This window comes from Lissotriton helveticus, chromosome 8 (assembly GCF_964261635.1).
Source record: "Lissotriton helveticus chromosome 8, aLisHel1.1, whole genome shotgun sequence".
Taxonomy (NCBI): Eukaryota; Metazoa; Chordata; class Amphibia; order Caudata; family Salamandridae; genus Lissotriton; species Lissotriton helveticus.
The window spans coordinates 416798442-416824368 of record NC_136069.1 but is presented as its reverse complement, the minus strand read 5'-3'; the positions used below and the strand labels follow the sequence as shown (position 1 = coordinate 416824368).

At 44.5% G+C, this 25927-nt stretch overlaps 1 protein-coding gene across 5 annotated transcripts in view; it reads left to right on the top strand.

Moving 5' to 3' along the window:
• The window catches only part of ATP7B (ATPase copper transporting beta), a 535606-nt gene that overhangs the window by 235107 nt on the left and 274572 nt on the right, over window positions 1–25927 (top strand). For all 5 annotated transcript variants that reach the window (XM_078657262.1, XM_078657264.1, XM_078657263.1 and 2 more), the window contains one exon: window positions 15702–16953. In XM_078657262.1, coding sequence (XP_078513388.1) covers window positions 15702–16953 — 1252 coding nt within the window. The remainder of the gene's footprint in view (window positions 1–15701; window positions 16954–25927) is intronic.

The window sequence follows — 25927 nt, the reverse complement described above, 5'->3', positions numbered from 1 at the left end:
TTCAATTCCAAACAGTTTGCCGCACTCTAATCCACCACTCTCCCAATCTGCCCCACTCCAATCCAAAACAAGTTGCCCATTCCAAATCCGCCACACTCCAATCCAAAACAATCGCCCCACTCCAATCCATCCAACTCAAATTTCCCCACTCCAATCCATAGCAATCTGCCCCACTCCAATCCAAAACAGTCTGCCCCACTCAAATGTGCCCCACTGTAATCTGCCTTACTCCAATCCAAACCAATCTGCCCCACTCCAATCTACCCACTCCAAACCACCTAACCCCAATCCACTGCGCTCCAATCCAATCCACCCCCCAGCAATCCAGTCAGGCCAAATCCTATTTACCCCACACCAATCCACCCACCCCAATTCAGTTCACCCCACCCCAATCAAATCCAGCCCAGTCCAATCCACCTCACTCTAATCCAGTCCACCCCACTGCAATCCAGTCTACTCAACTCCAATCCACCCCACCCACCACATGCCAATCCAATCCACTCCAATTCACCCCACTCCATTCCACACCCAAATGTAATCCACCCCACCCAATCCAATCCCCCTCACTCTAATTCAGTCCACCCTACTGCAATCCAGTCTACTCAACCCCCATTCACCCCACAGCAATCCAATCCACCCAACTCCAATTCACCCTACTCCATTCCACCCCACTCTGATTCCATCTCAGTCCATTCCAACTCATTCCACTCCAATTTAATTGACCCCACTCAAGTTCACCCCACTCCAATCCACTCCACCTCAATGCAATCTATCCCACTCCACTTTATTCCAATCCAACCTACCCCATCTAATCCACACCACCCCACTCCAGTTCACGTCACCCTAATCCAATCCACCCCACCCCACTATAGTCCACCTCACTCCGATGTAATTCACTCCAACCCACTCCAATCCACCCCTCTCCAATACACTCTGCTCAATCCACCCCACACCACTACAGTGTACTCTGCCGCACTCAACCCCATCCACCTCACCCCACCCCAGTTTAGTCCCCACTCAATCCAATCCATCTAGACCACCACACTCCAATCTACCCCACTCCAATCCACCCCAATCAATCTACCCCTCTTCAGTCCAGTCCACCCCACGCTGCCCCACTCCAGACCGATCCACCCCACTCCAATCCAATCCACCCCAATCCAATCCAACCCACCCCACCCCAATCCAATCCAATCCACCCCACTTCAGTCCACTCTGTCTAGTCTCACCCTGCCCACTCCAGTCTAGTCTAACCTACTCTAATTCATCCCCAGCCAAGGCCCGTGCAGGTAGGAGTGGTGGGGCTGGGCGGAAGGGGGGGGTTGCGACAGGCAGCGACGAGGGAAATTAAATAAATAATAAATCTTCCCTTCATTGGAGTCTGTTGAAAAAAGTCCCGCCCACCACGCCCCACCGCTCTTACCTGCACTGGTCGCGGCTGTGCACCTCACTCCAAATCACCCTACTCTAATCAAATCCACCCCATCCACTAGCCCTATCACTCCAATCCCTCCACCCCAAACCAATTAAATCACCCACTCCAATCCACCCCACTCCACTCCACCCCAATCCAATCCACCTCACCCCATTTCATTCCACCCCACTCCACTCAATCCAACCCACTCTAGCCCAATCAAATCCAACCCAATCTACTCCAATCGAGTTCACCCTAATACCTCAATACCATCCAACTCACTCCACTCTATTCCACCCCACCCCACTCCACTCCCCTCTATGAGACTGCACTCTACAACACTCTCTGCCACTGAACCACTGAACTCTAGTACCTTCTACTCAACTCTACAACACTCTACTCCCCTTACTCCACTCTACGACACTCTGCCCCAACAAATCCATTCTACGACACTCTACTCCCCCCCACTCCACTCTAGGATACTCTATGCCACTATATTTTAGCCATGCTGAACAGCAACCACACTAGTATACAACTTGGCAAATACACATTGCCAGAGCCAATAGCTCTTGTATAGGGAAGACCTATTGGCTTTTCCAAAGCCTGTTATCCGTTTACATCAATTGCTTAGCCAGAAGTGTCCCTCAGCTGCTGGAAAATGCTGGAAGAGAGTGGAGAACCAGTGGAAGATTTTGGCTGCTGGCAGAAGGCTGAAAGACTTTGAATCTGTTTTTCATATCTGTCTTATCTTTCCTCACTACCCTTTTCATTTTCTTCTTAGATCTTCTGTGTATCTTACATTTTCTTCCTATTTTATGAAGGATTTTCTAAGGACCTAAACCCAAGTTGGGGCTAATGTGTGTATGTTCTGCTCCACTTTCTTACATAAACAGAGTCCTTTAGAACAGCCCACCCATGAGCACACATTTGCTACCGACCATATATAGTCCATAGAGAGAGCAAACATTGGGCAACGGTGTAGCTCTTTTCTGTTTTTTCCTTTAAGTCTGGGGGTTTGTAGGACCTGTAGTCAGCCTAAGTACCATTTGTGCTAATGTAAACAAGGCATGAGAGGATGAGAAGTAAATGTTCACTTCTATTCCACCTCATTGTACCTCTGATCATACCACTGTTTCACAGCTCCTTCACTGCTTGGACTTCAGTTGCCTGTAATGATAGTGGGCAGCATAGAGTTTTTGTGTACCAGTGCAACTTGGCTATCTCTGAGAGTTTACTCTTAAAATGCAATGCAATCAAGTTTTAGGTTAAGGAGCTGTTGTAGCCATTACAAAGTATAGATAACGCATTTTATGCGTTTATATTTTCTGTAATGTTTTAGTCCAGCCTACAATAAAACATGAACTGAAAATGTTTTTGTAGCAAAGCGAATGAGGAAAATTACTTTACTATGTAAACTGAAGTAACAGTACCTAACTTTAGTGTCACTTAGAGAGATCACTATTAGTGGCAGGTTAAAGAAGGTGCAATTTAAATATGTGCACGTGGTGCAGTATATGTATGTTAGATAGCTTTAGACGGGGAGAATTGATATCCACAAAACATGTGCAGGGTTGGAATCAAAAACACTTCAGGCAGATTCACAAAGGTAAAGTTTTACCAAAAGTCTATCTTAGACAAAAGTCTAACTTTACAACTTTTCGGTATTCACAAAGGTAAGTTACAATGAGTAAAGTTAAACCTTTGGTCTTACTGTACCTTTGTGAATACTGAAAAGTAGTAAAGTTAGACTTTTGATCTAAGTTAGACTTTTGGTCTAACTTGACCTTTGTAAATACCTGAAAAGCACTAAAGTTATACTTTTGGTCTAAGTTAGACTTTTGGTTACATTTTACCTTTGGGAATACCGAAAAGTAATATGGTTAGACTTTAGGTCTAAGTTAGACATTAGGTCTAACTTTACCTTTGTGAATAGGGCCCTTCATGTGTACAGTAAGGGGGATCAAGCATCCAATTATGCTGTGAGGCTATACAAAAATTGGTCATCAATCTAGGTGAAGTTCAAATGGAGCAAAGGCCCAAACCCTATGTCATGTCCACCAGTCTGAATTTTCCAACATGTACCAATGGTGTGCTTTAGTCTACATTATGGCAAAAGTCAATTAACCTCCAACTGGATTCACATATAATAAACAAGTTAAAGCAGTGTATTCAGGGGGTGATGTCATTTTAAAAAGTATGAACTAACTGCACATGTATATGAAAATATGGGAGTACCCGGGGGCTGACAACTTTTACCCGGACAGATGAAATAATTGTGCCATGTGAGCGGATACGGCAGGGTGAAGGTCTGCGGGATAATTAATAACATTAGCTTGAACTGAGATATGTCTTTTTAAACAAATGTACACATGTGGCTTTTTAGAGAGAAAGGGTTATCACAACAACTTATTTCTCTTTCACAGACTGTAGTTTGAAAAAAATGCTCATAAAAATATGACATACAGCGAGAACAGTATGAGAGGCTACCTGATGAATTATACCACTGCATATTATATTGTAGTACAATAATGTGAGGTAGTAGAACTTGGAAGTATTATGGAATGTAGAAGACAGAAGAGTTGCCTAGATGTTCTGGGGAATGACTGTTGGTGACTGTTGATGAGAATCTGTGGCTTGAGTAAGATGCTTTGCTGTAGTGCTCTAGGTGAGGGCATCATATTTGAAATACATAAGCCTATCTGTCAAGCTTACAATGTCATCTCGCTTCATGTAACTATTGCTAGGACTTCTTAGATGAACATTTACAGCAGATCAACTGTGTGAACTGTTTCCAGAGCATGGTTAGTTGGGGCTTCAGGTAATACAGTGCCATCATGAAAGCCTACCAGGATTTACTCTCTAATTCAGGTATGGGCCAAAGGTAAGTTGTATTATTTACAAAGAAGTAAGTGAAAAACCAGTTGGGGAGAACTTTATGTGGCATTGCAAAATGAAGCATAATGGAATATGGGGAATTGAACTTAAAAGATGGTAACATTTAGTGAAGAATTTATGTCTCCACATGATCTCTAAAAAAGCAGGAAAGCAAGGATAGACCAGACCCCACCTCCTATTCTAGGATCTGAAAAACTAAGCTAATGTAGGGAATTAGAGACTAGTGATTATGCCTTAACAAGTTAAGCTTTCATAAAGACTTAAAACTCAAAGTATATTCAATTAAAACATTGCAAGGCAATTTTAAATATAGAAGGAGGACATCCATTCTATCTTAGAAGTTCAAAGTGAAAAAATAATAACCTTGGCAATCTGCAAATAGTGGATTAAGACACACATTGTATATAGAAAAGTCTCACTAATCTAATTGACATGATTATGGCTGTTCTTATTAGGATGTTCAAGCATGGTCTATGCCACATAAAGCCTATGTAAGGATTGTCCACAGCGTAGGTTATGTCATTGCAAGGTGTTGAGGCACTTTTTATGGAACCATCGAAGGAGTACAGGTGTCCCTCACAGGATTATACTTTATGATCAAAGAAATGCCCCACCACACACACGAGCAAAAAGGAGAGTAGCCACCTCTATCTCTGGAAAGCATATATTGGTAAAAAGAGAAGTTGTGCACATGACACAACAGAAAACTCAAAGGACTAAATCATGCAATAGCAAAAGAAACAAAAATATAATAACAAACCTGAAAACCGTCAGATCTGTTGAAACTCCTACCTAACTCCAGGAAAAAAGCATTGATCAGTCATGATGCTTAAAATTCCTTTTAGTGCTTGTAAAGGACAGATCTACCCCATGTGACTCCGAAACATGACACAATGCTTTATGAGATAACTGACTACAGGAAACTAGACAGGGAAGGTAAACATTTTGAGGTAGAGCTATTGAATCAGCTAATAGACCTCCATATCCTCAGTAACTAAGCAAAGGGCCCTGCACAGTCTTAAAAGTCTCAGATACAGGATTCGTAAGGAAAACCAAACTAAGGGACCTGGGTGAAAAAGAAAAACAATACATAGTTTGACTGAATGGTAATCTTACTGGATCCATCAGTAGCTGACCTGGGAAAGAGGAGGTCCCCAGTGATCTTAAACAGTTAGAGACATGGTGTTTGTGTACATGGATTGAGTGAGACAATTGTTTATGTGAAACTTGTCTGAAAGCACCAGTCCCCTTATTTTGAGAATATAATATTTGATTCTGCAGCATATGGTTTGTATTGTTGATTGTATCCTTGATTGCAGAAGCAACCAGTGCATTGATGGGTTATTGCATGAGAGGTTAAAGTGCTGGAAATAGTATTTGAATTTAAAAATGTTGTACACATTGGTACTTTACCTGGAACTAGGGTAGATGTGTTTTCTTGGCCAGCATCTCGGATATCTTATACATCCTTTCTTTCTGACTGTGTATTTGCTCTTAACATACTCGGGTGGAGGTGGTTTGCTTTTATAATCTTCAATATTCATCATTTACCCTTGCACCAGGAGGGATTTTATATGGAATAGGGGTTCACCTGGAAAAGAGATGTATTCCTCCACACCTGTCTCCTCGTACAGTCAGTGGGCCCAATTCACAAAGGTAACCTGAGACGAAAGTCTAACTTTACAATATTCGGTATTCACAAAGAGTATTTACGAGTAGTGAAGTTAGACTTTTGTTTCAGTTAAACTTAAGTTTTGGTCTTAAGTTTAACTGCGACCAAAACTGAGACAAACGTCTAACTTTACTACTCGTACATGTCCTTTGTGAATAACGAAAGTCGTAAAGTTTCAGTTTACCTTTGTGAATCAGGCCCAGTGTTCGTAACCCGGCAGTTTGTGTTCTAGGCTCATTGGAAGGTAGGCTGAGATGTTATTTAACAAGAGGAGATAGTTTGGAATCTAGAATTTGAAAACTGTTTAGCATAGTCCTTTAATGAATGAAGCTTATAAAGTGTGACAGCTGCTCCAAAAGGAGCACCCCAGCGCTAAGTTATAGTCAGATGCAAAAGAAAGAAGCTTCCAAATACGTGAACCGGCCCATATTAAGTCTCTCTGAAGAGGTAGGTCTTCAGAAGGATCTTGAAAGTATCCTCTGTTGTTGTGCTCCTAATATGTTAAGGGAGAAGATTCCAAAGTTTTGGGGCTAGATAAGAAAAGGAACGACCTCCTGATTTTGCTTTGTTAATCTTAGGGATTTAAAGCAAATTATTATTGACCAAATGCAGTAGTCTGCGGGGATGATATCTTTTCATTTTGTCACAGATGTAAATCAGGCATTTCATTTGTGTGGCCCTAAACATTATTATAAAAGCTTGAAATGTTATTCTTTGGTTGATATTGATGGTTAGGAATATTCAAAACGAATCTGGCTGCTGCGTTCTGAACCCGCTGTAGCCTATTTATCAGTGCTTGATGAGATCCCAAAAGCAGCACATATGTTCAGGCAGGCATTTAAGTGTCTTTCTTAGAGATTTCAGCAGAGAAAAGCAGACTCATATGATGGCATTAACGTGTGGCTTAAAAGATAGTGCATTGTCTAGTTTTAACCCCAGATTTGGAGCTGTAGTGGAAGGTGCCAGATGTTGGCCAAGTTCTGAAGGCCAAAGATAAGACAAATCCATTATAGGTGATTAACCAAATATTAGAATCACAGACTTTTCTGAGTTTAAGCAGAGACAGCTGTTATTCATCCACTCCGCCACTGCTGATAGGCAGCCCTGAAGCTTTAGCTGAAAAAGAGACATCCAAGTGTTTGAAGGCATACATCAGCTAGGTGTCATCGACATATGACACCACCTTAAAGCCCAAAGCTTGTACAATGGCAGCAAGGCGGGCCATATTGGTGTGAAAGAGACTTGGGCTAAGGGCTGAGCCCTGTGGTACTCCACAATGGTCCTCTCTGTAGCCCGAGTTAAAAGGGGAAATATGTACTGTTTGCTTTCGGTTGGAGAGGAAAAATTTTAACCATTTCCAAACGGTGCTGACTATTCCCGCATTCTCCAGCCATTGTAATAGAATGTTGTGCGACACCGTGTCGAAAGCAGCAGATAAGTCAAGCATCATCACTATGGTGTCTGTGCCCAGGTCAAGATGGGTTTTAATAAAATCAGTCACTTCTAAGAGTGCCAACTCCATACTGAAGCCAGCGTGGAAGCCAGATTGTTAAGAATGTAAAACATTAGTCTCCTCAATGTACCAGGTAATTTGACGCTTAACCAAGGACTCCAGCATCTTTCCACAGACTAGAAGAAGAGAAGTGGGTTTATAGTTAACTGGGAATGTAGGGTCTAGGTTAGGTTTTTTTAAAATAGGATGGACCAAAGCTGGCACTATGTCTAACTCTAGGGAAAGGTTAAAGAAGGAGTTGATCTGTGGGTTTAAGGACTGAGAAGCCCGATTAGGGATGAGCAGGGGGCAAAGATCCAAAGGAGAGCCCGAATGGGCTTTGTAAATCATTCTGTCAGAGTTCCTTATAGGGATCTCTTTGTAAGCAGTGAGTTGAGGGTTCAGAGTTTGGGAGACAGACAGGTGTGTCATAGTCACAACTTCTCTAGTATTTATGAATTTGGAGTACATATTGAAGACTTTATCATGAAAAAATATAGAGGAATGATCAACAAATTCCTGTGATGACGGAGTGGATTGATTTGTTACAGATGGGAGTTAAAGGGAATTAACATTTAAAACAATTGTTAGAAGGACATTTTTTGCTTAGTTAATTTGTTTAGTAAACAGACATGCTTTCGCTTCTTAAATATTTCTCCTAAACTGTTTAAGGGCTAATTTAGAACTGAGTTTGTCTTCTTCCAGAAGAATGCGCTGCCATTTCCTCTCTAATATTTTCCACTTACATTTTTTGTCTTTGGGTGTAGCAGAGAACCAAGGAGCAGATGTAGAAGTCCTTCAGCTCTTATTCTTTTGTAAGGGTATTATGTTGTCAAGATTGGCCTTGAGTTCAGAATTGAAGGAAGATACCGCAAAATCGATGTCTGACATGTTTGGTGTGATATTAGAGATGGAGTGTCAGGGGCGGTATGAAGATGGCTTCATCTTTTTAGGGAACTGTGTGAGGGATTACTCTATAGAAAAAAACAACTAAAAATTGGTCTGACCAAGCTAAAGGGACTCAGGTACCAACTTCTAAAGAAGAAGTCATAAAAATAACGTCAAGCTTATGATCTCCCTTGTGCATGGGTCTTTCTACCCTTTGAACTGAATTAAGCTCAACAGGGGGCTTCAATGAGCTTATCTACAGCTTTGCAGCTAGGGTCACCAACATGTAAGTTGCAGTTGCCCAAAACCAAAAAGTTGACATGTAGTCACCAAGAGGGCATGATCATAGAAGACAAAGTTTCGCAGACGATAAATGAGTGCTCCCGAAATTGAGAAATGATATGAGATTTTAATGGTCAAACAGAGAGCCTCTGGGATGTTTGCTAGATCTCAATTAATCAATCAGATTTTGTAAAGTGCAGGCCACTCACCCCTAGGGGTATCTGGGCGCTGTAGTCTCCATCAAAAAGCCAGGTCCTGAGTCTCTTTCTGATGTCTGCCAGAGAGGGGGCTGTATGTAGATGGAGGGGCAGGTCGTTCCAGGTCCTAGCAGCGATGTAGGAGAGGAGAAGGAGCAGCCACTGCTGTGATTAATGCAGGGGGAGGTGCAAGGGTGGCAGAATTCAGGTGTTTGGCGGGTTGGTAGAGTTGAGTCGATGGTTTATGTAGGAAGGTCCTAGGTCATGGAGGTCTTTGTAGGCGTGCGTGAGGATCTTGAACTGGCATCTCTTCCAGATGGTGAAGGTCGATGTGTGTCCTTTTGCGGTGGTCCAGGATGAGTCTGGCTGCAGCATTCTGTATGGTCTGGAGCCTTCTGAGGAGCTGGGTGGAGATGCCGGCATAGAGGGCGTTGCCGTAGTTGCGGTTTGCTGGTGACGAGGGCCTGAGTGACGGTCTTTCTGGTGTTGGTTGGGATCCATCTGAAGATTCTGCGGAGCATGCAAAGTGTGTGGAAGCAGGAGGAGGCGACTGTGTTGACTTTTCATTTCATGGTCAGTTGACTGTCGTGGATGATCCCTGAGTTGCGTGCATAGTCTATAGTTGTGGGGGTTGGTCCAAGTTGAGCTGGCCACCAGCAGTGGTTCCAGGCAGAGGTGTTGTTCCAGAGGATCAGTAGTTCTGTTTTTTCAGAGTTGAGTTAAGTTTGAGAAAGTTGTCTCTCCTCCAGTTGGCTATGTTGGTCATGGCATTGGAGAAGTTGGTTTTGGCGTTGGCAGGGTCCTCGGTGAGCGAGAGGATTAGTTGAGTGTCGGTTTGTATAGGAGATTATGTGAGACAGTGGATCATATGACATCTGATCATATGACATCAGCAAGGGGGGTCATGTAGGTGCTGAACAGGGTGGGGCTGAGGGATGATCCTTGGGGTATGCTGCAAAATATGTCTTTGGGTGCGGAGGTGAAAGGTGGTCAGCCTGATGATCTGTGTGCAATCTGTGAGGAAGTGGGTGATCCACTTGAGGGCATCTTGGTGTATGCCCATGTTGTGAAGTCAGTTGATGAGGGTGTTGTGGAAGACAGTGTCAAACGTTGCAGAGAGGTCTAAAAGGATGAGGGCTGCAATTTCTCTGGGGTCAAGGAGTGTTCTGATGTTGTCTGTGGTGGCAATCAGCTCCGTCTCTGTGCTATGGTTGGCCCTGAATCCTGATTTTGAGGCGTCCAGTAGGTGGTTTTGATCCAGGAATTTGGTAAGATGCTGGTTTATGACTTTCTTCCGTGCTTTGACCAGGTATGGGAACAAGGAAAGTGGGCTGTAATATTTTAGATCGCTGGGGTCAGCATAGGGTTTCTTTAGGAGGGGTATGTTGTCTGTGTTTCCATCTGTCCGGTAAGGTTGCTGTGGCGATGGAGGTGTTGAGGATGCTGGTGAGGTGATTGCTTCTAGGTAGGGTTCATTCCAAGGTTGAAGAGGTGGTGGGGCCAGGGGGCAGTGGGTGCCCCGGAATGCATGGATGACATGGTGGCAGAGGTAGTCAGAGTGGTAAGCGTAGACGAGGTGGTGATGGTTTGGCTTTTGTTCGCTGGTTGGTTGAGGTTGTGTGGGCTGGGGGTGGCGCGTTGGAGGTTGAAATTGTTGTAGAAGTTGGTGATCTTGCTGTTGAAGTAGTGTGAAAGGGAGCCACAGGGTTCTTATGAGGGGTGGATGGTGTTCTCTGCAGCTGTTGGGTTGGAGAATTCTTTGACTCATTGATGAGTTCCTTTGTGTGGTTGGCAGCAGAGTTGATACAGTGGTGATGGCTGCTTTCTTGGCTTCTTTGGTGTGCCAGATATAGTGGCTGAGGGCTGTTTAGTGAGAAGCTCTGTCTACAGGGTTCTTAGTGGCATGCCATCATTTCTCCAGATTGTGGCAGTTGTGCTTGGTGGTCCTGAGATCTGGGGTGTACCAGCTGGCATGTTTCGAGGTCTTGTTGGATTTTGGTTGTTTCAATGGTGCAACTCTGTCATTAAAGTGTACTCAGTAGCCAGTTACGGAGCAAACCATTTTGTGGGAAGAATATAACACATGTGACATAGCATAAAATATAAGTGTAAAGAGCAGTGCTTGAAATTGGGATGGCCAGTTGTCAGGAGAACAAAGTAAAGCCTTTCTCCACACATCCTAGGACATATCATAATTACATCATTTAATCAGCCAACGGATCTTTGCTAAGCTGTGTGGACACCTACGGGAATAACGCCATACTGCCTCCAGAATCCGAGTCCGTGGATACCTCCACCGATGGACTGCTGCTGATAGGTGCACAGGGTATTCGCAACGTTGAGGCCGAGCGGAGGGCCGTCTGTCTGCTCTCCAGCACTGATTGCTGTGAAGGAGTATTAGGCACAGTACTCTGTGTAGTGAGTCCCCTCCGTCTACGGCGTGGGAGGCACCGTGGTTTCGACTGCAACTGCGTTGGGCATATAGCATGCTGATTGTCAGAGAAATTCCTATCCAACCACTCCCATGCGCTCTCAGGGGTCTCAAAGAAGCAGGCATGTTGATTATGAATAATTTTGAGTGTGGCAGGAAACAAAAGAGCAAAAGTCAACCCTGCAGCGCTGGCACGGGCATTGACCTCCATGAACGAGGAGCGCAGGCGTTGTACTATTAGTGTATAATCTGGGAAAATTTATATTTTGGTATTATCGAAGATAATAGGGCACTCTTCTAGTATCAATTGTAATATATGACGACGACTATATTCATAACTCAAGAATGTACCACAACAGTATACTCAGACATGACAAACAATATTTCTCACGGTATGGAAAAAGGGTCTTGATGTACAAGAACAAATCATTGTACTTTGAACTGTGACTCTTGCTATAAGCAAATATAATTGTACAAGGGGAAAATTATATATTACACCGCGGGATACATGTGTATATCAGACCTTGCTTCTATGTACAAATGTGTGCATATATAGAGACTTATGCCTGCTTCTAATAACTACAATAAGTGGCATGTGTATATGTATGCATATATAAGTCAATTACTGTTATTCGAAACCATAAAAAATTTACCATATGATAAATGCGGACAGCAGACCATATAAAAATTGCCGCTTCAATTTACATATGGGCATTTCCATAGAGTGTGCTATGATAAAAAAAAAAAAAACGCCTGTCCTTCCTATCTCTACTCCCTCTGACTCATCCCAATCCATCTGACTTCTATGAGCTCCCAGACATCCTTGTCAGTCTTTCACCCCTCCTTTAGCCACGCCATGCAACTAGCACACACACATGATCACTCCTTACAAAACAACACACTACTTTCTCTTTTTAATCCAACCCGTATGATTCTATCCATACACCGATCTCTACTAAACACACAAGAAATCAAGAGCTCAACCAAACCACAACCAATGCAGGAAGAAAAATAAACAAAACAAAAAAATAGACTAACCTACTAATTACCAGTCTTGGATTCCGGAGTAGCGTGCTACTTGCCGCCAAAAGCGCCTCATTTCCTTGTCTTAAGCGCTACAAAAAAAATGTACAATTACAAAATGGGAAAAATGTGATGTCTTAAGACCCCAACATTCTTTTAACATCTAAGTTATCTGAACAGAGTTTGATCAAAATTGGACCGTTACACAACACTTATGTTGGATGGCTGAAAGCTTTTTTTCCTTCTAAATATGCATGAGGTGAAACGTGATTTTACTTTATAGGCTCTCAAGTGACACGAGAATCTCATAGTAAATGTGTCCTGTTATGTTAATGTCACGCATAAAGCGAGTGCTGCCTTCGAACCCATTTGTTAATGTTTATCCATTGTTTGCAGATGTTTCATGAGCACACAGACATGTTCAATGACACTGCGAAATCCGACCCTAAAGGTGCTGCTTGTTCTTGTTTGGCTAGAAAGAAAATGCAATGTAGTGCTATCTTTTTTTGTACACCGTGGGAAATCTGTTGTATTTCCTTAGATGTCTAAATTAACAAGCATTGGCATAGCCAATAGGTCTCGCCTTTGGGACCTTATAAGTGTTTAGCCATGCAACACTTGATGTTGTAGCATCAAGAATATTGTGCTGGATAACTAAACACTTATAAGGTCCCAAAGGCGAGACCTATTGGCTATGCCAATGCTTGTTGTAGTTGGGGAATGGGACTAATTCTCCTACTGCAGTTTGCTTTTAACCATTGTATATGACAGTTCTGTAATATCCGTGTGGCCTTTATAGTTACTTTACACTGTTTAATATATTTAGAGAGTAAATTTGTCTCCTGTATGCAGTTTGATGTTTACCGTAACAAAAAGAGCCAGTTGTACTAAGCAGAGGCTAATGTGTGGGCGGTGTGGGGGTTGCAGTGGGTCGAGTCTGTTGGATGCTAAGCCTTGTTTTGGGGATGCCTAAAAAAATCATACCGGAGTTGTAAAATGTCAGCTCCAGTCCGCATACATACAGAATACTGAGATGGTAGTTGGTTTGAACACTCATTTTATTTTAAGAGACAACTAGAAGGGCTAGTGATTTAGCATAGAGCTGATGTACAGAGAGTCCTTAGGTCCTATGCAAGGACAGAGAAGCATTTTTCTGCCAACTCGTTTGCGTGTTGTTGACAAAAGCGCTTCCCTCTACCTTGCGAACGTGGGGTTGTAGTGTGACAGGACAGAGTCCGTGAGTCTGCCTAGGTTTTTCACTGACTGGGATGTGGAAGGGCAAACAGCCAGTGCTGTGGACTGCGGAAGTCATTGACTGAGCAAAAAACTTTTTTTATATTTATAGTGTGGATGTAATTTTGATGGTAAAACGTGAGGTAAGCATTGTCCACTGCTGTTCTGTAATGTATGTTGAGGGGGGATGATCCAAGTCCGTGCCTCATTTCTGATACAGAATCTCCCTGTGGATACTGTGGACTTCAGGGAGCCCAGGCTGCCCGTAGCATGCTATCAATGACGTGTTTGATGGATAAATGAACATTACTGCAATGTTTACGTTGTTAATATTATTAGAGCTGACACTTGTATCTATATATAATTGTGAAAACATGACATTCTGAGGAGCCTCACAAATATTTTATTACACGAGGGAGGAGGTGTGGCATTAAACCACCGGACGTCAGGCAGCTGGCATTAATCAGGAAGGCACAGCCATACAGCTGCAAACACACACATGCACACAGGGGGATACATTAGACACGCTGCTACCCAGAGAAGAACATATTTAAACACGAAATCACAGACACACAAACCCACACAGTGAGTCATGAAAACACTGCGGATACATACAGGGGATCACAGACACACACAAAAAATGCCATGGGGACGTCACAGAAGCACAGCTACACACCGGAAATGGCAGCTACGCATAAGCAAGAACATGCTGGGAATCGCATTTTCACACACGCTTGTGCGGAGCAGAGACACTCAAACGCACACGTGACACGCATGGCACAAAAGATACACAACTGTAGGCACACAATGTGTGTTACCGGACAGCAAACAGAGGTGCAGTGCAGAGTCACAGCCATAGAGAGGAGCAGTCACACAAATACGGAGGCGAACACGACCACTCAAGAGATAAATAGCCACAGAGTCACAGTGACAAAAGGAACACAGTTGGAAACTCAATATATTGATGACTTGTTGAGTCGTAATCGCACTCAAGATTGAATACTGTCGTTGTATGTTTTGCGTGTGGGTGGTGCTATCGAAGTGCAGCCCACTGTGCTCTGGGCATGTGATGATTCGAAAAGCGGCAATTCCCTCAGGAGTGACGTCCCTTCGATGCACACTTAAGTCAAATGAACACAGTGTCAACAACAGCTAAACCTCAGAAGCATGCACAGGACCCAACACTGACCCCGAAATACACAGACACACACAGCAGTAAACACTACGGTAATGACAAAGGCACATATTTAAAATTATAGACGCAGACAGTGCACAGCCTGATTCACAAACATAGACAATGCCTCACAGCTGCGAACACACGACACCCTGCTCCCGCAGCCACGCACACGCACCGCACATCACAAGCATCGGCAGCAGGGCACGCACAATAACACAGCAGGCAGAGCCGCCAGGCACATGGGCACTGGCTGATGCAGACACACAACAGCAGACGTGTGCCCCGCACTGACGCGCAGCCATTGATACACAAATGAATACACACCCCACGTACACGAGCACGCGGTTTGAGCAAAGGTGCGTCCTTCACACAACTCCTGTGGGGGGAGGTGAGGAGCGCTGGTCAGAAAAAGCCACACAGCTAAACAAGGGTCTCGAACATCAATACATCTCTCCGGTTCACCTACAAACCAAGAGCCGCAGAGATACCCCACGGAGCTGAAGCAGTGGAAACTAGCAGCACACAAGCAGCTGCCAACAAGCGCGCACGCCTCGCGCTGCAGCAGGGGGAGGAGGAGGTCCTGTGCGATTCCCTTGCGGGAGCGATAATTGCTACCATATGGCGGTTCTCGCTCCCGCAAGTGAATTGCCAGACGTGCACGCGTTGCCATTGCAAGCAATGCAATGCCTGCACGTGTTTGCTGGGAAAGCTGTGCCAATGGCATTAGGTCTCTCTCTATGCAGTTTATGCGCGCTGCGTAGGCGAGACCTAAAGACGAGGTATCAGAAGAGTGCAATACATAATATTCACCAAAGTATTATGAAAGTCTGTTTACTTAGTTGTTCAGATAGAATGCATGACATTTGTCAAATTCTGTGGTAGTTGTGAAAAATATAATCACATTTTGACAATGCCTTGTGATCTTTGCATCGCAGGACAGCCCTGAAAATGGTACCATATTGCTTAAATAACTTCATTTCTTTGTATTCCTCAACAGGCTTTATCAACTACTGATGCTACTGTGTATGTTACATTGCTAAAAATGAAATCAAGTTTGGCCTATGATAACATAGCCTATGAAGGAAGCCAAGAGCATCTTTTCACTCCATCCCCCAGCACCAGTACTGTAATGGTTGCCATCTTAGGCATGACCTGTCAGTCTTGTGTTGAGTGTATAGATGGCAGGATTTCCAAAGTGAATGGAATTGTGAACCTAAAGATATCCCTTGAACAAAACAATGCAGTGATAACATATTTGCCATCGGAAATAAGTCCACAAAAAATTTGCCTGGAAATAGAAGACATGGGGTTTGAAGCTAAAATTGTAGAGGGAGCAGAGTCTGGCTCGCCAAGAGACGTCTCACCTTTAACCTCGAGCAGTGGTGAATCATTAATCAAGATACGAGTGAAAGGTATGACGTGTCAATCATGTGTCAATTCTATTGAAAGCAAGATTGGTAAATTACAAGGTGTCCTGAAAATCAAAGTGTCACTCAGTAGCCAAGAAGCAGTCATTACTTACCAGCCTCATCTTATTGAACCAGAAAACCTTAGGAACTGCATTGAAAATATGGGTTTTGAGGCCACCATAAAGACCAAACCAGACCCGATAAATCTTGGAACTATTGATGTTGACCTCTTACAGAAAAAGAGCTTTAAGAACAACCCTGATGGACCTCAAAGCATAAACTGCAATGGAGAGCCAGGGGCTGAGACACTGAATAGCATAACAGCTATAACACTTGGCATAGAAGGAATGCATTGCAAATCTTGTGTCCTTAACATAGAAGGGAATATCTCTCATCTTCCTGGAATTCAAAGCATCAAAGTGTGTCTTAAGGGGAAAAATGCAGTGGTGTATTTCTGTCCAGGCATCATTACTGAGCAATCCCTAAAACAAGCTATTGAGGCCCTACCACCAGGTGATTTCAAAGTGACTCTCCCGAGAAGCGTTCAGGATAACTTAGAGACTCTCTCATCAAGAACTCCATTTCATTCATTGTCCCGGACTTCAGTAGACCAAACGCAAGGGACGAGCAGTAGAGCTGTGATCACAATCAGAGGGATGACCTGCAACTCCTGCGTGTCATCAATAGAAGGCATGATCTCTCAAAGGAAAGGAGTGCATCTGGCATCTGTGTCTTTGGAGGAATGCACTGGCACTTTTCTATATGATTCAAGCCAAACTAATGCTGAAGACTTAAGAGCTGCAGTGGAAGACATGGGTTTTGATGCTTCCCTGGATTCTGGTATGTATTCAGTACTTAAAAAGGTCAAAAAGTAATTTTGTTTGCTTCTCGGATTGATGTGTCCCTACTTTGATGTTATGTTTAATCTCCTCTCTTAACTTTAGGATAAACATCCCACAATCATTTTGATTAAGTGAAAAACATCTTTTAACTACATGACCCTTTTGCAATTTGTATAGTAACCAATGTTCACCATCCCATCACCCAGCACCGCAACCCACCCCACCAATTCTAATTGCATTTGTACGAACAGATCCAGGCAAGCAGTCTCTTGGATGCTACTTGGTTACAGCACCCAACTCTACATTGGTTTCAGAGTTGCCTTCAACTGCGAGCTATAACCTTATGACTCACCCAATACGTTCCTCCCTCTCTCCTCAATGTCCAAGGTATAGTACTATTTTATTGGACAAATAACATTAGGGCTAATATAATTTTCAGTTAGACACAGAAAGACCTGCTTTCTGGTACCTCGCAGAACAAATCAACATTATTATGGATAGCACATACCTTAATGGCTAGGGGAAAAGCAGTGTACGCTGGATTGACGTTTAACCATTTGCATATCTCACCAGAAGCCATGCAAAGGACATTTACTGCACCCTGCAGTGTCTGGTAAAAACAATTAAAGCCTGCAAGGGCAGTCAGTCGAGCTAAAAAAAAAATACTTTCACCACCAAACCTGAAGTACTGTCATCTGCCCTCTCACTGGTGCCAATAACTCTAATTGTGGAAAGAGTTGAGAAATTCCATTATTAAAGTGTCCAAAGATCATTTCACATTCCATCCCTTCTAGATGAGTGATACAGAGTATTAAAGACTGCACAAAATAAGCTTCACCACAAGGAACACTATCAAAAACAATGCTCAACAATGCTCAACTATCCTGTGCCATCTACAAAAACACTTTTAACCTACACTGTAGATGTTTGTTCTTAGTCTGAGCAGGGACCCCTGACAGTGGCGCCTTGCCATGGGAGTGCTGCGGGGTGGGGTGGGGCGGGGCGGGGCGGTAGTAGAGTCCGACATACGACGGACAAGAGTTAGGTAAGTAATTAAATAAATAAAACAATTTAACTTGCGCGCGCTGCATCGCCAACACGGCAATGCAGCGCACGTAAGGTAAATTGTATTTATTTAATTACCTACCTTACTCCTGTCCGTCGTATGTCGGACTCTACTACCACATCCACGGAAGCCGCAGACGAAGGAGGACGCACGAGCGTGCGAGGGGCTCATTGGGACCCCACCTTACCCTTCTGTCTTAAGCTGGCTCATGAGGCATTGACTCCTCCAATGATAAGCATACTACATTATTAGTGTGGAAGCATAAATGTGTCGTAATTATTAATTGTAGTTACACACATAGTTAATCGTTTTTCACTTTTTTTGTACATACACTTTTTCTACCTCTGTGGAGAAACACTAGTGAGTGACAGGGGGATCTTCCCCTAGGTCCTGACGAAGAGGCCTAGCGCCTCGAAACATGTTGACCCACATAGGAGAGAGAGCCCATTAATCTGCTCCATCTCTCCGCTTCACTTTTCTTTTAATAATACCAGCCAGTGTTTAATAAAATTTCTTTTTTCCACTAGGCCAGGTATTTTTTAACGACTCACACTTATATCACTCCTGACCCCACTGACACTCACTCCCAACACATAGCACCTCCACCTAAAGGTGCTCCAGCGTATCCGCTTGTCGCAGCACTGCCCCGCCCCGCAGCGGGACGGGAAGACCCCGATGATGAAGCATGACACCAAGGGCCCTTTTGGTGTGTGAGGGGTATTTTAACAAAGAAGGTGCATTCCAATGACATCCGGATATACACCCACCCATCGTGAGGTGGCCCTTTTTGATTAACCTAAATCCCTGACAAGAGGAGGACGTGCCCACCGGCATCACCTCTTCACTCCCCCTTTTTGATTTCCTTGGACTCTACTACCACCCACGTGCCCCTCCCCCACCCCACCGCCCCGCAGCACTCCCTTGGCGAGCAGCCACTGACCACTGATGATGTTCGGATGTAATCTCAGGTGTTTGTTTGTAATTCTTATTTTACCTGCTTAGATCTATCACATTAAGGGTTTTTTCTACATATAAATTGCACCTATATAGACTAAGACCCATCATGTACAGTGTTATGAGAAGACCAATCTTCAGTTTCAGCTTCAGATAAATCAAGTTATATATTCTATTAGGAATAATGATTAGGAAACATCATCATGTTTACTTCAACCACAATGTACTTATAACTTCTCTGTTCGGCATATTGAGCAGGCTGGTGCATGACTGAAGAGTTTAAAATCCCTTGGTTCCAACCTCTCATTAATCTTCAGGCAAACCCATTGTAAACTGTAAATTACTCCTTCAGCTTTGATGTGACTGCTACAACCATGTTTCCTTGCTCATGCCTAAGGAATTGCTTGTCTATTGTGTTTACAGCCTCTGCTTAACAGCTTGGCTCCTGAGGAAAGAAGGTATTGATTAGCTTTCTCAGCCAAAAATGTTTACATTCTTGTTACATTTGAATGTTGTTTTCTTCCTTTCCCAGGCTCTCAGAACCAGTTGTCAATGTGCTCACTTTGATTTGCATAATCATTTGAATCATTTGAACCTCTATGCAAAATGCTATAAATGTGTCTTGTATTTACTTACAAGGTTCACTTCAATACATTTTTCTGTGGGGCCCCTTGGTTTGCTGAATCTGTGGTTCATAGGTAATTAATTTTTGCTTTGTTAACAAACCCTTTCAGACTTTAATTTGTGTGTTCACAGATTTTCATTGACACTGGTATGTTTTCATGCTCAGAAAACTCGCAAAAAACATTCTAGATTCTTTTGGAGATTTAGGAACCACCAGACCTATTGGCTTTGATGGTCGTGGTGGTAATTGCAATAGCGCAATGGGGTGATATTGGTGGTATAGTCATGGATATAATGATGGTGATGCTAATGGTGGGTTAGTTGGTAATGGTAATGATGTGGTTATAATAGTGCTAATGTTAATGATGTTGATATTATTGGTGGTGGTACTTGTGGTTGTGATAATGGTGATGGTGGTAGTGATGTCAGTCATTGATGCCTTAGTCCTGCAAGCCATCTCACCATCAAGTCACAGCATTGTTAATTGTGGCTTATAGGTTCAGAAATGCTCAGGAAGGTGCTCTCTTTCTTTACAACAGCTGCACGATCATTGCTAGTTCTGCTTAATATCTTCTCTCAATTGGAGAACAACAACAGTTTTATCTTTGCATGCCAGCATGCCTCTTGAGAGGTCTGACCGGGTGCAGTAATGGTCATTTGTTTGGATCTGAGTGGAGCAACTCATCTGTTAACTGTGCAAAGCCTTACAATTGATGTCTATGGCATGCCAGGTGGAACTAAAGGCTAGGGCCTACTACACTCCCAAGCTTTAGGCTCCTAGCCCCAACTTGATTCTTCTAATTGCAAGTTCATGGCTTATCCAGGTTGTTAAAGACCCATGTATCTTGGTAGGTGTTGGTTTCTGGTTGTGGATCCCCTTGTCACACAACCGTTGCAACTTTGAAAACCATTTTAGTTTACTACAAAAAGTGAAACTCTTGGCTGTGTCACTGGTAGGCTGCTGTTGCTCATTTTCCAGGATGGGCCTATGAGGGTTAAAGTCAAGAAACATTTTTGTGTCAGTTAAATGCTCTGTACGTTCATAAGCACAAACACTGTGTGAAATACCTATCTTGACAGTGCTAAATCATTTAGACCAGATACAATGTCATTTGTTTTTTATTCATATAGGACATTTTACTTATTTATTTAGGAGCAAGTGACATGCCTTTTCTTTCAGATTTCTCTTACTTAAGGCCATAGGTAGTACGTAGCTAGAAGGTTCAGCTGATGCTCGAGATTTTGCACAAAGACATTGTTTTGTGACGAAGGGCTAGAAAAACATCAACATCAAAGCCTCAACAAAAAGAAGTCAACACCAAGAAAGTTACACATGCCAAAATAAGGCAGTCGTTTTCCATTAATGGGGATTCCTAGTCATGTGACATTAAAGCTGGCTTCAGTAATGAGAGCACCAAATCTCATTGATGGTCGTTGCCTTATGTTTCACTTACATATTTGCACATTTGTGGTACTGACAGGCTGATCCTCTCATTTCATAATGTAGGTTCTGACCCCATTGGGGTATTGTTCTCTTGATTGTGTACCCCGTCTTGTAGACCACCTTGCTTTTACACCATTGGATGAAGATTAGACTTTAATTACAGTGAAGCACACAGCTTCATTTCAGGCACAGTACCAAACCTATTGATAACTATCCCAGTCAGTTCTTGAAATGCTAGTTAAATATTAAATTAGCTGATAATCGATATATTCTGTATAGATGCCTTATAACAGTGAAAAACCGGAATAACCCACTTACAGGGTCTCGGCGGCGGGGGAACCGCCCAAATCTTCCATACCCTTCATACGTAGTAAAAGGAGACACAGGAGCCTTCGTCTGCAGGAGGAACCCAGATTTATTTCAATAGCCCGGGCTATGGAACAGAGTCCTAAGCTAGTCAAAGACAAGACAGAGGAGGCTGCTACTTAAATCCGTAGCTAACAAGCCTTTTATACATTTCATACTCCTGCCTTCTGGCTGCCAAACCATTTTTCAATCAGGGTAGTGTCTGTTGTTGATTAGCCGGATCCAGGTGGTGTTTGTAGCTAGTGACCTGATCAAGGTAAAGCACACAGTCAAATGTTGGTTCTGCTTTGATCGGGGGCTTGGTTTCCTCATGTTTCTTTGCCCAGTCGCCTTGATCAAAAGCCCCGGCTTTACGAGCCATTCTCTGATTGTTCTGGATGAGAATGAGGCAATCAGACCATTGTCCACATAACCTGATCATGGTGTCAGGGATGTTTGTCAGGCTGGGAGCAGGAGAAGGGAAATGGAGCATTTACTCGGGGTGAGGGCCATGTTGCTCTTGGATGGACTGCAGAGAACGGGGGTTGGGTGGGCGACAGTTCCTGGGCAGAAATGCAGGCCTGCAAGAAATGTGTTTTTATCGTGGTGATGGAATTTCTTTCGTGCATCAAGGGAAAACGACCCAGTGGGTCCTGTGGAAGTGTTTGCACGAGATGGCAAGGCAAAAATCAATGAAGTCCTGTAAAAATGGCTGTTGCTTGAAAAATGTGTTTCCTCAGCCCCTCCTTTTGCCATAGAGTGGCAAATACTTTAGGAAATGTCAATGTTCATAAGGCCATCTGCCTCTTGCTGGATCATCACCATCATGTTGGTGTTGTGAGTGTTTGATGGCGGAGGCTTGATGATCTGCATACACATGGTACAGAGCCCTGGCAGGCACTGAAAACACAAGCAGCAGGAGACCAGGACAGCTACTCCCAATGCAAGGAAGATGAGGACCCTCCAACCCCACTGGGAAAGAAGGCCCCAGATCCAGCCGGTGAGGGACCAGTTGCCAACATCCAGATGTATTTCAGAAGAGAGACGATGCAGACGTTGGATGGCATCGTATACTGTAGGTGCGTTGTCCGGGATGTACACACAGCAGCTGGAGCCGATCAATTTACATACCCCACCTCGATCAGCCAGTATGACATCTAGGACCATTGTGTTCTGGAGTGTTATGAGGCGATCCGCCTGCAGTTCTGCAGTGATGTTGGAGAGGGCACCAGCTGTTACTGTGATGGTGGCCTCAAGGACCCTGGTCAGTCCTCGTATAGCTCGACTGTTTGCCATGGAGCCCCAGAACGGAAGCATACCTTTGAAGAAGTCCCCAGCTTCCTGGCCCGCTGTATCTTCAGCTAAGATGACGCCCCTATGTGAGCGGCGCAGGGCACCCTTCATTGATAGATGGTAACCCCCATGGGTGGAATATGTTGGTGGGAGGAGGAAAGCCAGATAACAGGTACCAGACCAGTTGCGGGGGAGCCAAGTGTAGGCGGCAGTTCCACAGATAAAATAGGTGTTGGGGGATGCCACCAGCTTCGGAGGAGATGTGGAGTTCAGTGTTTTTGTGCTGCCACATACACTGGTGCCAACTTTCTTAGTCCCTAGGCCATGGATGCAGACACGGCCTTGCACATCTATGACGTTCAGAGTGTCTCTTTCGTTAGGCAGTATCTTTCTGGTGCGGAGCCTGGAAAATATTTGTCAAGTGGTGGAGTTGAATACTACCATCTCACCGAGTTCATCTGGTGGTAGTAGCAATGCAGGAGAGCTGGTCGGGCAAAAGGGAGCATTGGCATTGCCAGATCTGTTCCGCCAGAAGTCGTCACGAAATGTACCAAGAACAGGATGGGCAGTACCATTGACAGAGTAGGCCTCCTGCATCAACATCCACCATGCAAGACAAGACCCAGAGATGGAAAATGGATAAGGAAAGAATGGGACAGGATGTAGCATGGAATGTGGCATCAGTCCGCACACCCGGCAGTTGGAAGTGTTCATGATCAGTTGGTGGTGATGCAAATTTGGATGAAGGTGTTATTGAAAAATTCTGCACGGCGGGGTAATTCGTGGGCTGGTAAAGAATAGTACTGATGTTCTGCGGGAGTTGGGATAGGAGTTGGTGATGTAGCAGGATGGTAGACCAGTAAGAGCCAACCAAGGATTGATAGGAGGAGGGAGACAAACAGCGTCACCACGGTGACCAGGAAGCATCTGCTATGTCGGAGACTGGCATCTCGTTTCTGGATACGGGTGTTTGGGAAGGCGGCCATTGTGATAAGCAAGGGACCCCTAGTGGCTGTCTGTGATTGGTGGTTGTTTCACCAGATGCAGTGGCCGAGGGCCCTAATGGTTTACCTCAGTCTTACAAATGGCACTACTCTCAGCCTGGGAGGATCACAGCCCTACAGCCTTTGGCACCTGGCGAAGTCAAGGGCAAGCCTTCCCTCTGGAATGTAGATTATACCTGTCGGAAGCAGAGACGGTATGATCAGGAAACAGTTGTTCTTGATGCTGACCAGTGTTAAGGGAGGGCTCCACCCTTCCTCTTAGGACGTTGTCACTCTCCGCTTCAGTGGATGTGGAATGCAGCCTGGCCAACCACTTTCACAGCGGTGCGGGTGGCCAATAGGACTTGGCGGGGTTGTATCCAGCGGGGCTCGAGGCTCTTGGTCCGCTGGAAGTTCCTCACCAGGACCCAGTCGCCAGGTTGGATGACGTGTCCTGGGCCCTCGCTTTTGTCCGGTATGGCCTCGTGCACCTGGTGATAAAGAGTACGAAAGTTGTTGGTTAGATTGTACAGGTAATCAGTCAATACAGGGTATTCAACATATGACAGTTTCGTAGGTCGAGAGACACCCCAGACATTGGCAGGCCTCCCGAACACAATCTCATGTGGTGATAATCCTATCCTGGTGTGGGCCGTTGTTCTAGTGGACAGTACGGCCAAGGGCAGAGCATCAACCCAAGTGACTCCGGTCTCAGCTACTATTTTGGCCATTTTAGTTTTTAGGATGCCATTGTATACCTCCACTAGGCCTGCTGACTGGGGGTGGTTGGCGGCGTGAAATTTTTGTTTTATGCCTAATGCTGTACAGACATGGTCCATGATTTGAGCTGTAAAGTGTGTCCCGTTGTCGCTCCAGACCAAGCGGGGCAAACCAAAGCGTGGGAAGTACTCCTTGAGTAGTACTTTGGCGGTAGTGATAGCAGTGCAGTCTTTGACGGGGTAGGCTTCCACCCATCGATTGAATGCACAGACCACCACCAGGACATATTTTAAGTTAACTCACCTGTCCATCTGGATGTAGTCCATTTGGAGGTCAAACCGGAAGGTAGGAGGAGAGAATCCTCCCTTAGGAGTAACAGTGCCTTTTCCGGGGTTGTACATTAGGCAAACCATACATGTTTTAACCAGCTTTTCAGCATATGCTGATATTTTGGAGTTGTACCATGTAGGTTCCAACAGTTTGCAAATTCCTTTCGCGCTAATGTGGGCGGGACCATGGGCCATTGTAACTACTGCCAGCACGTGACTGTCAGGCAACATCCATTGTCTCTCCATGGTTGTACGGACCCTGCAACCATCACTTCCCTCCTTTGCTAAGTGATCTTCCCACACTCTTAGTTCTTCAGGAGTAGTATGGGACTGAATGTCAAGCACACTTTGTACTGTATTTTCAACCATGCCCCCTTCTGTCACCCACCTAGCGAGACCTCCTACATACATTCCTTCCCTCTTCCTCAGCGCTGTTTGTCTGACCGTCTGATCAGCTGGAGCATTGCCTTTCCCGACATCGTCTGTCACCTTCTTATGGGCTTGACATTTCATAATGGCCACCTTTTTGGGGAGTGACAGAGAGTCTAACAGTCGGTGTATTAGGGGGCCATGTTGGATCTTGGTCCCATGGGAAGTAAGGAAATTCCTTTCTTTCCATAACCTCCCGAAGTTGTGGGCCACCCCGAAGGCATACTGACTGTCGGTGTAGATATTTACCGTTATACCCTTGCTTAACTCACAGGCTCTAGTGAGGGCCACTAGTTCTGCTGCCTGGGCAGAGCACTGCGGAATCTGAGCTGTTTCGACTACCTTTTCTAATGTTGTGAGTGCATAGGCAGCTGAGGTGTTACCATCTGGCCTTCTGAGACATGATCCGTCCACATATAGTGTACCTTCTGGGTCCTCTATCGGGGTATTCTGTAAGTCAACCCGTCCCTTTGTCTCGTCCTCTGTCCTTAATATGCAGTCATGTGGGTCTAAGCGGGCATCTGGAGTGTCCAGTGGGAGTAATGTGGCGGGGTTTAGTGCAGTGCATCTTTTGATGTTAATGTGGCTGGCAAAGAGTGTTAGTTCATACCCTGTAAGTCGTGCGCTAGTGAGGTACTGTGTCTTGGTGTTGTTAAGGAGGGTGTCTACAGAATGGGGGACCATCAGAGTCAGAGGGGAGTTCATGACGATTCCCGCACTCTGACGGACCATGAGGGCGGCCGCAGCTGTCGCCCGTAGGCATCCTGGGGGAGCCCTCGCAACAG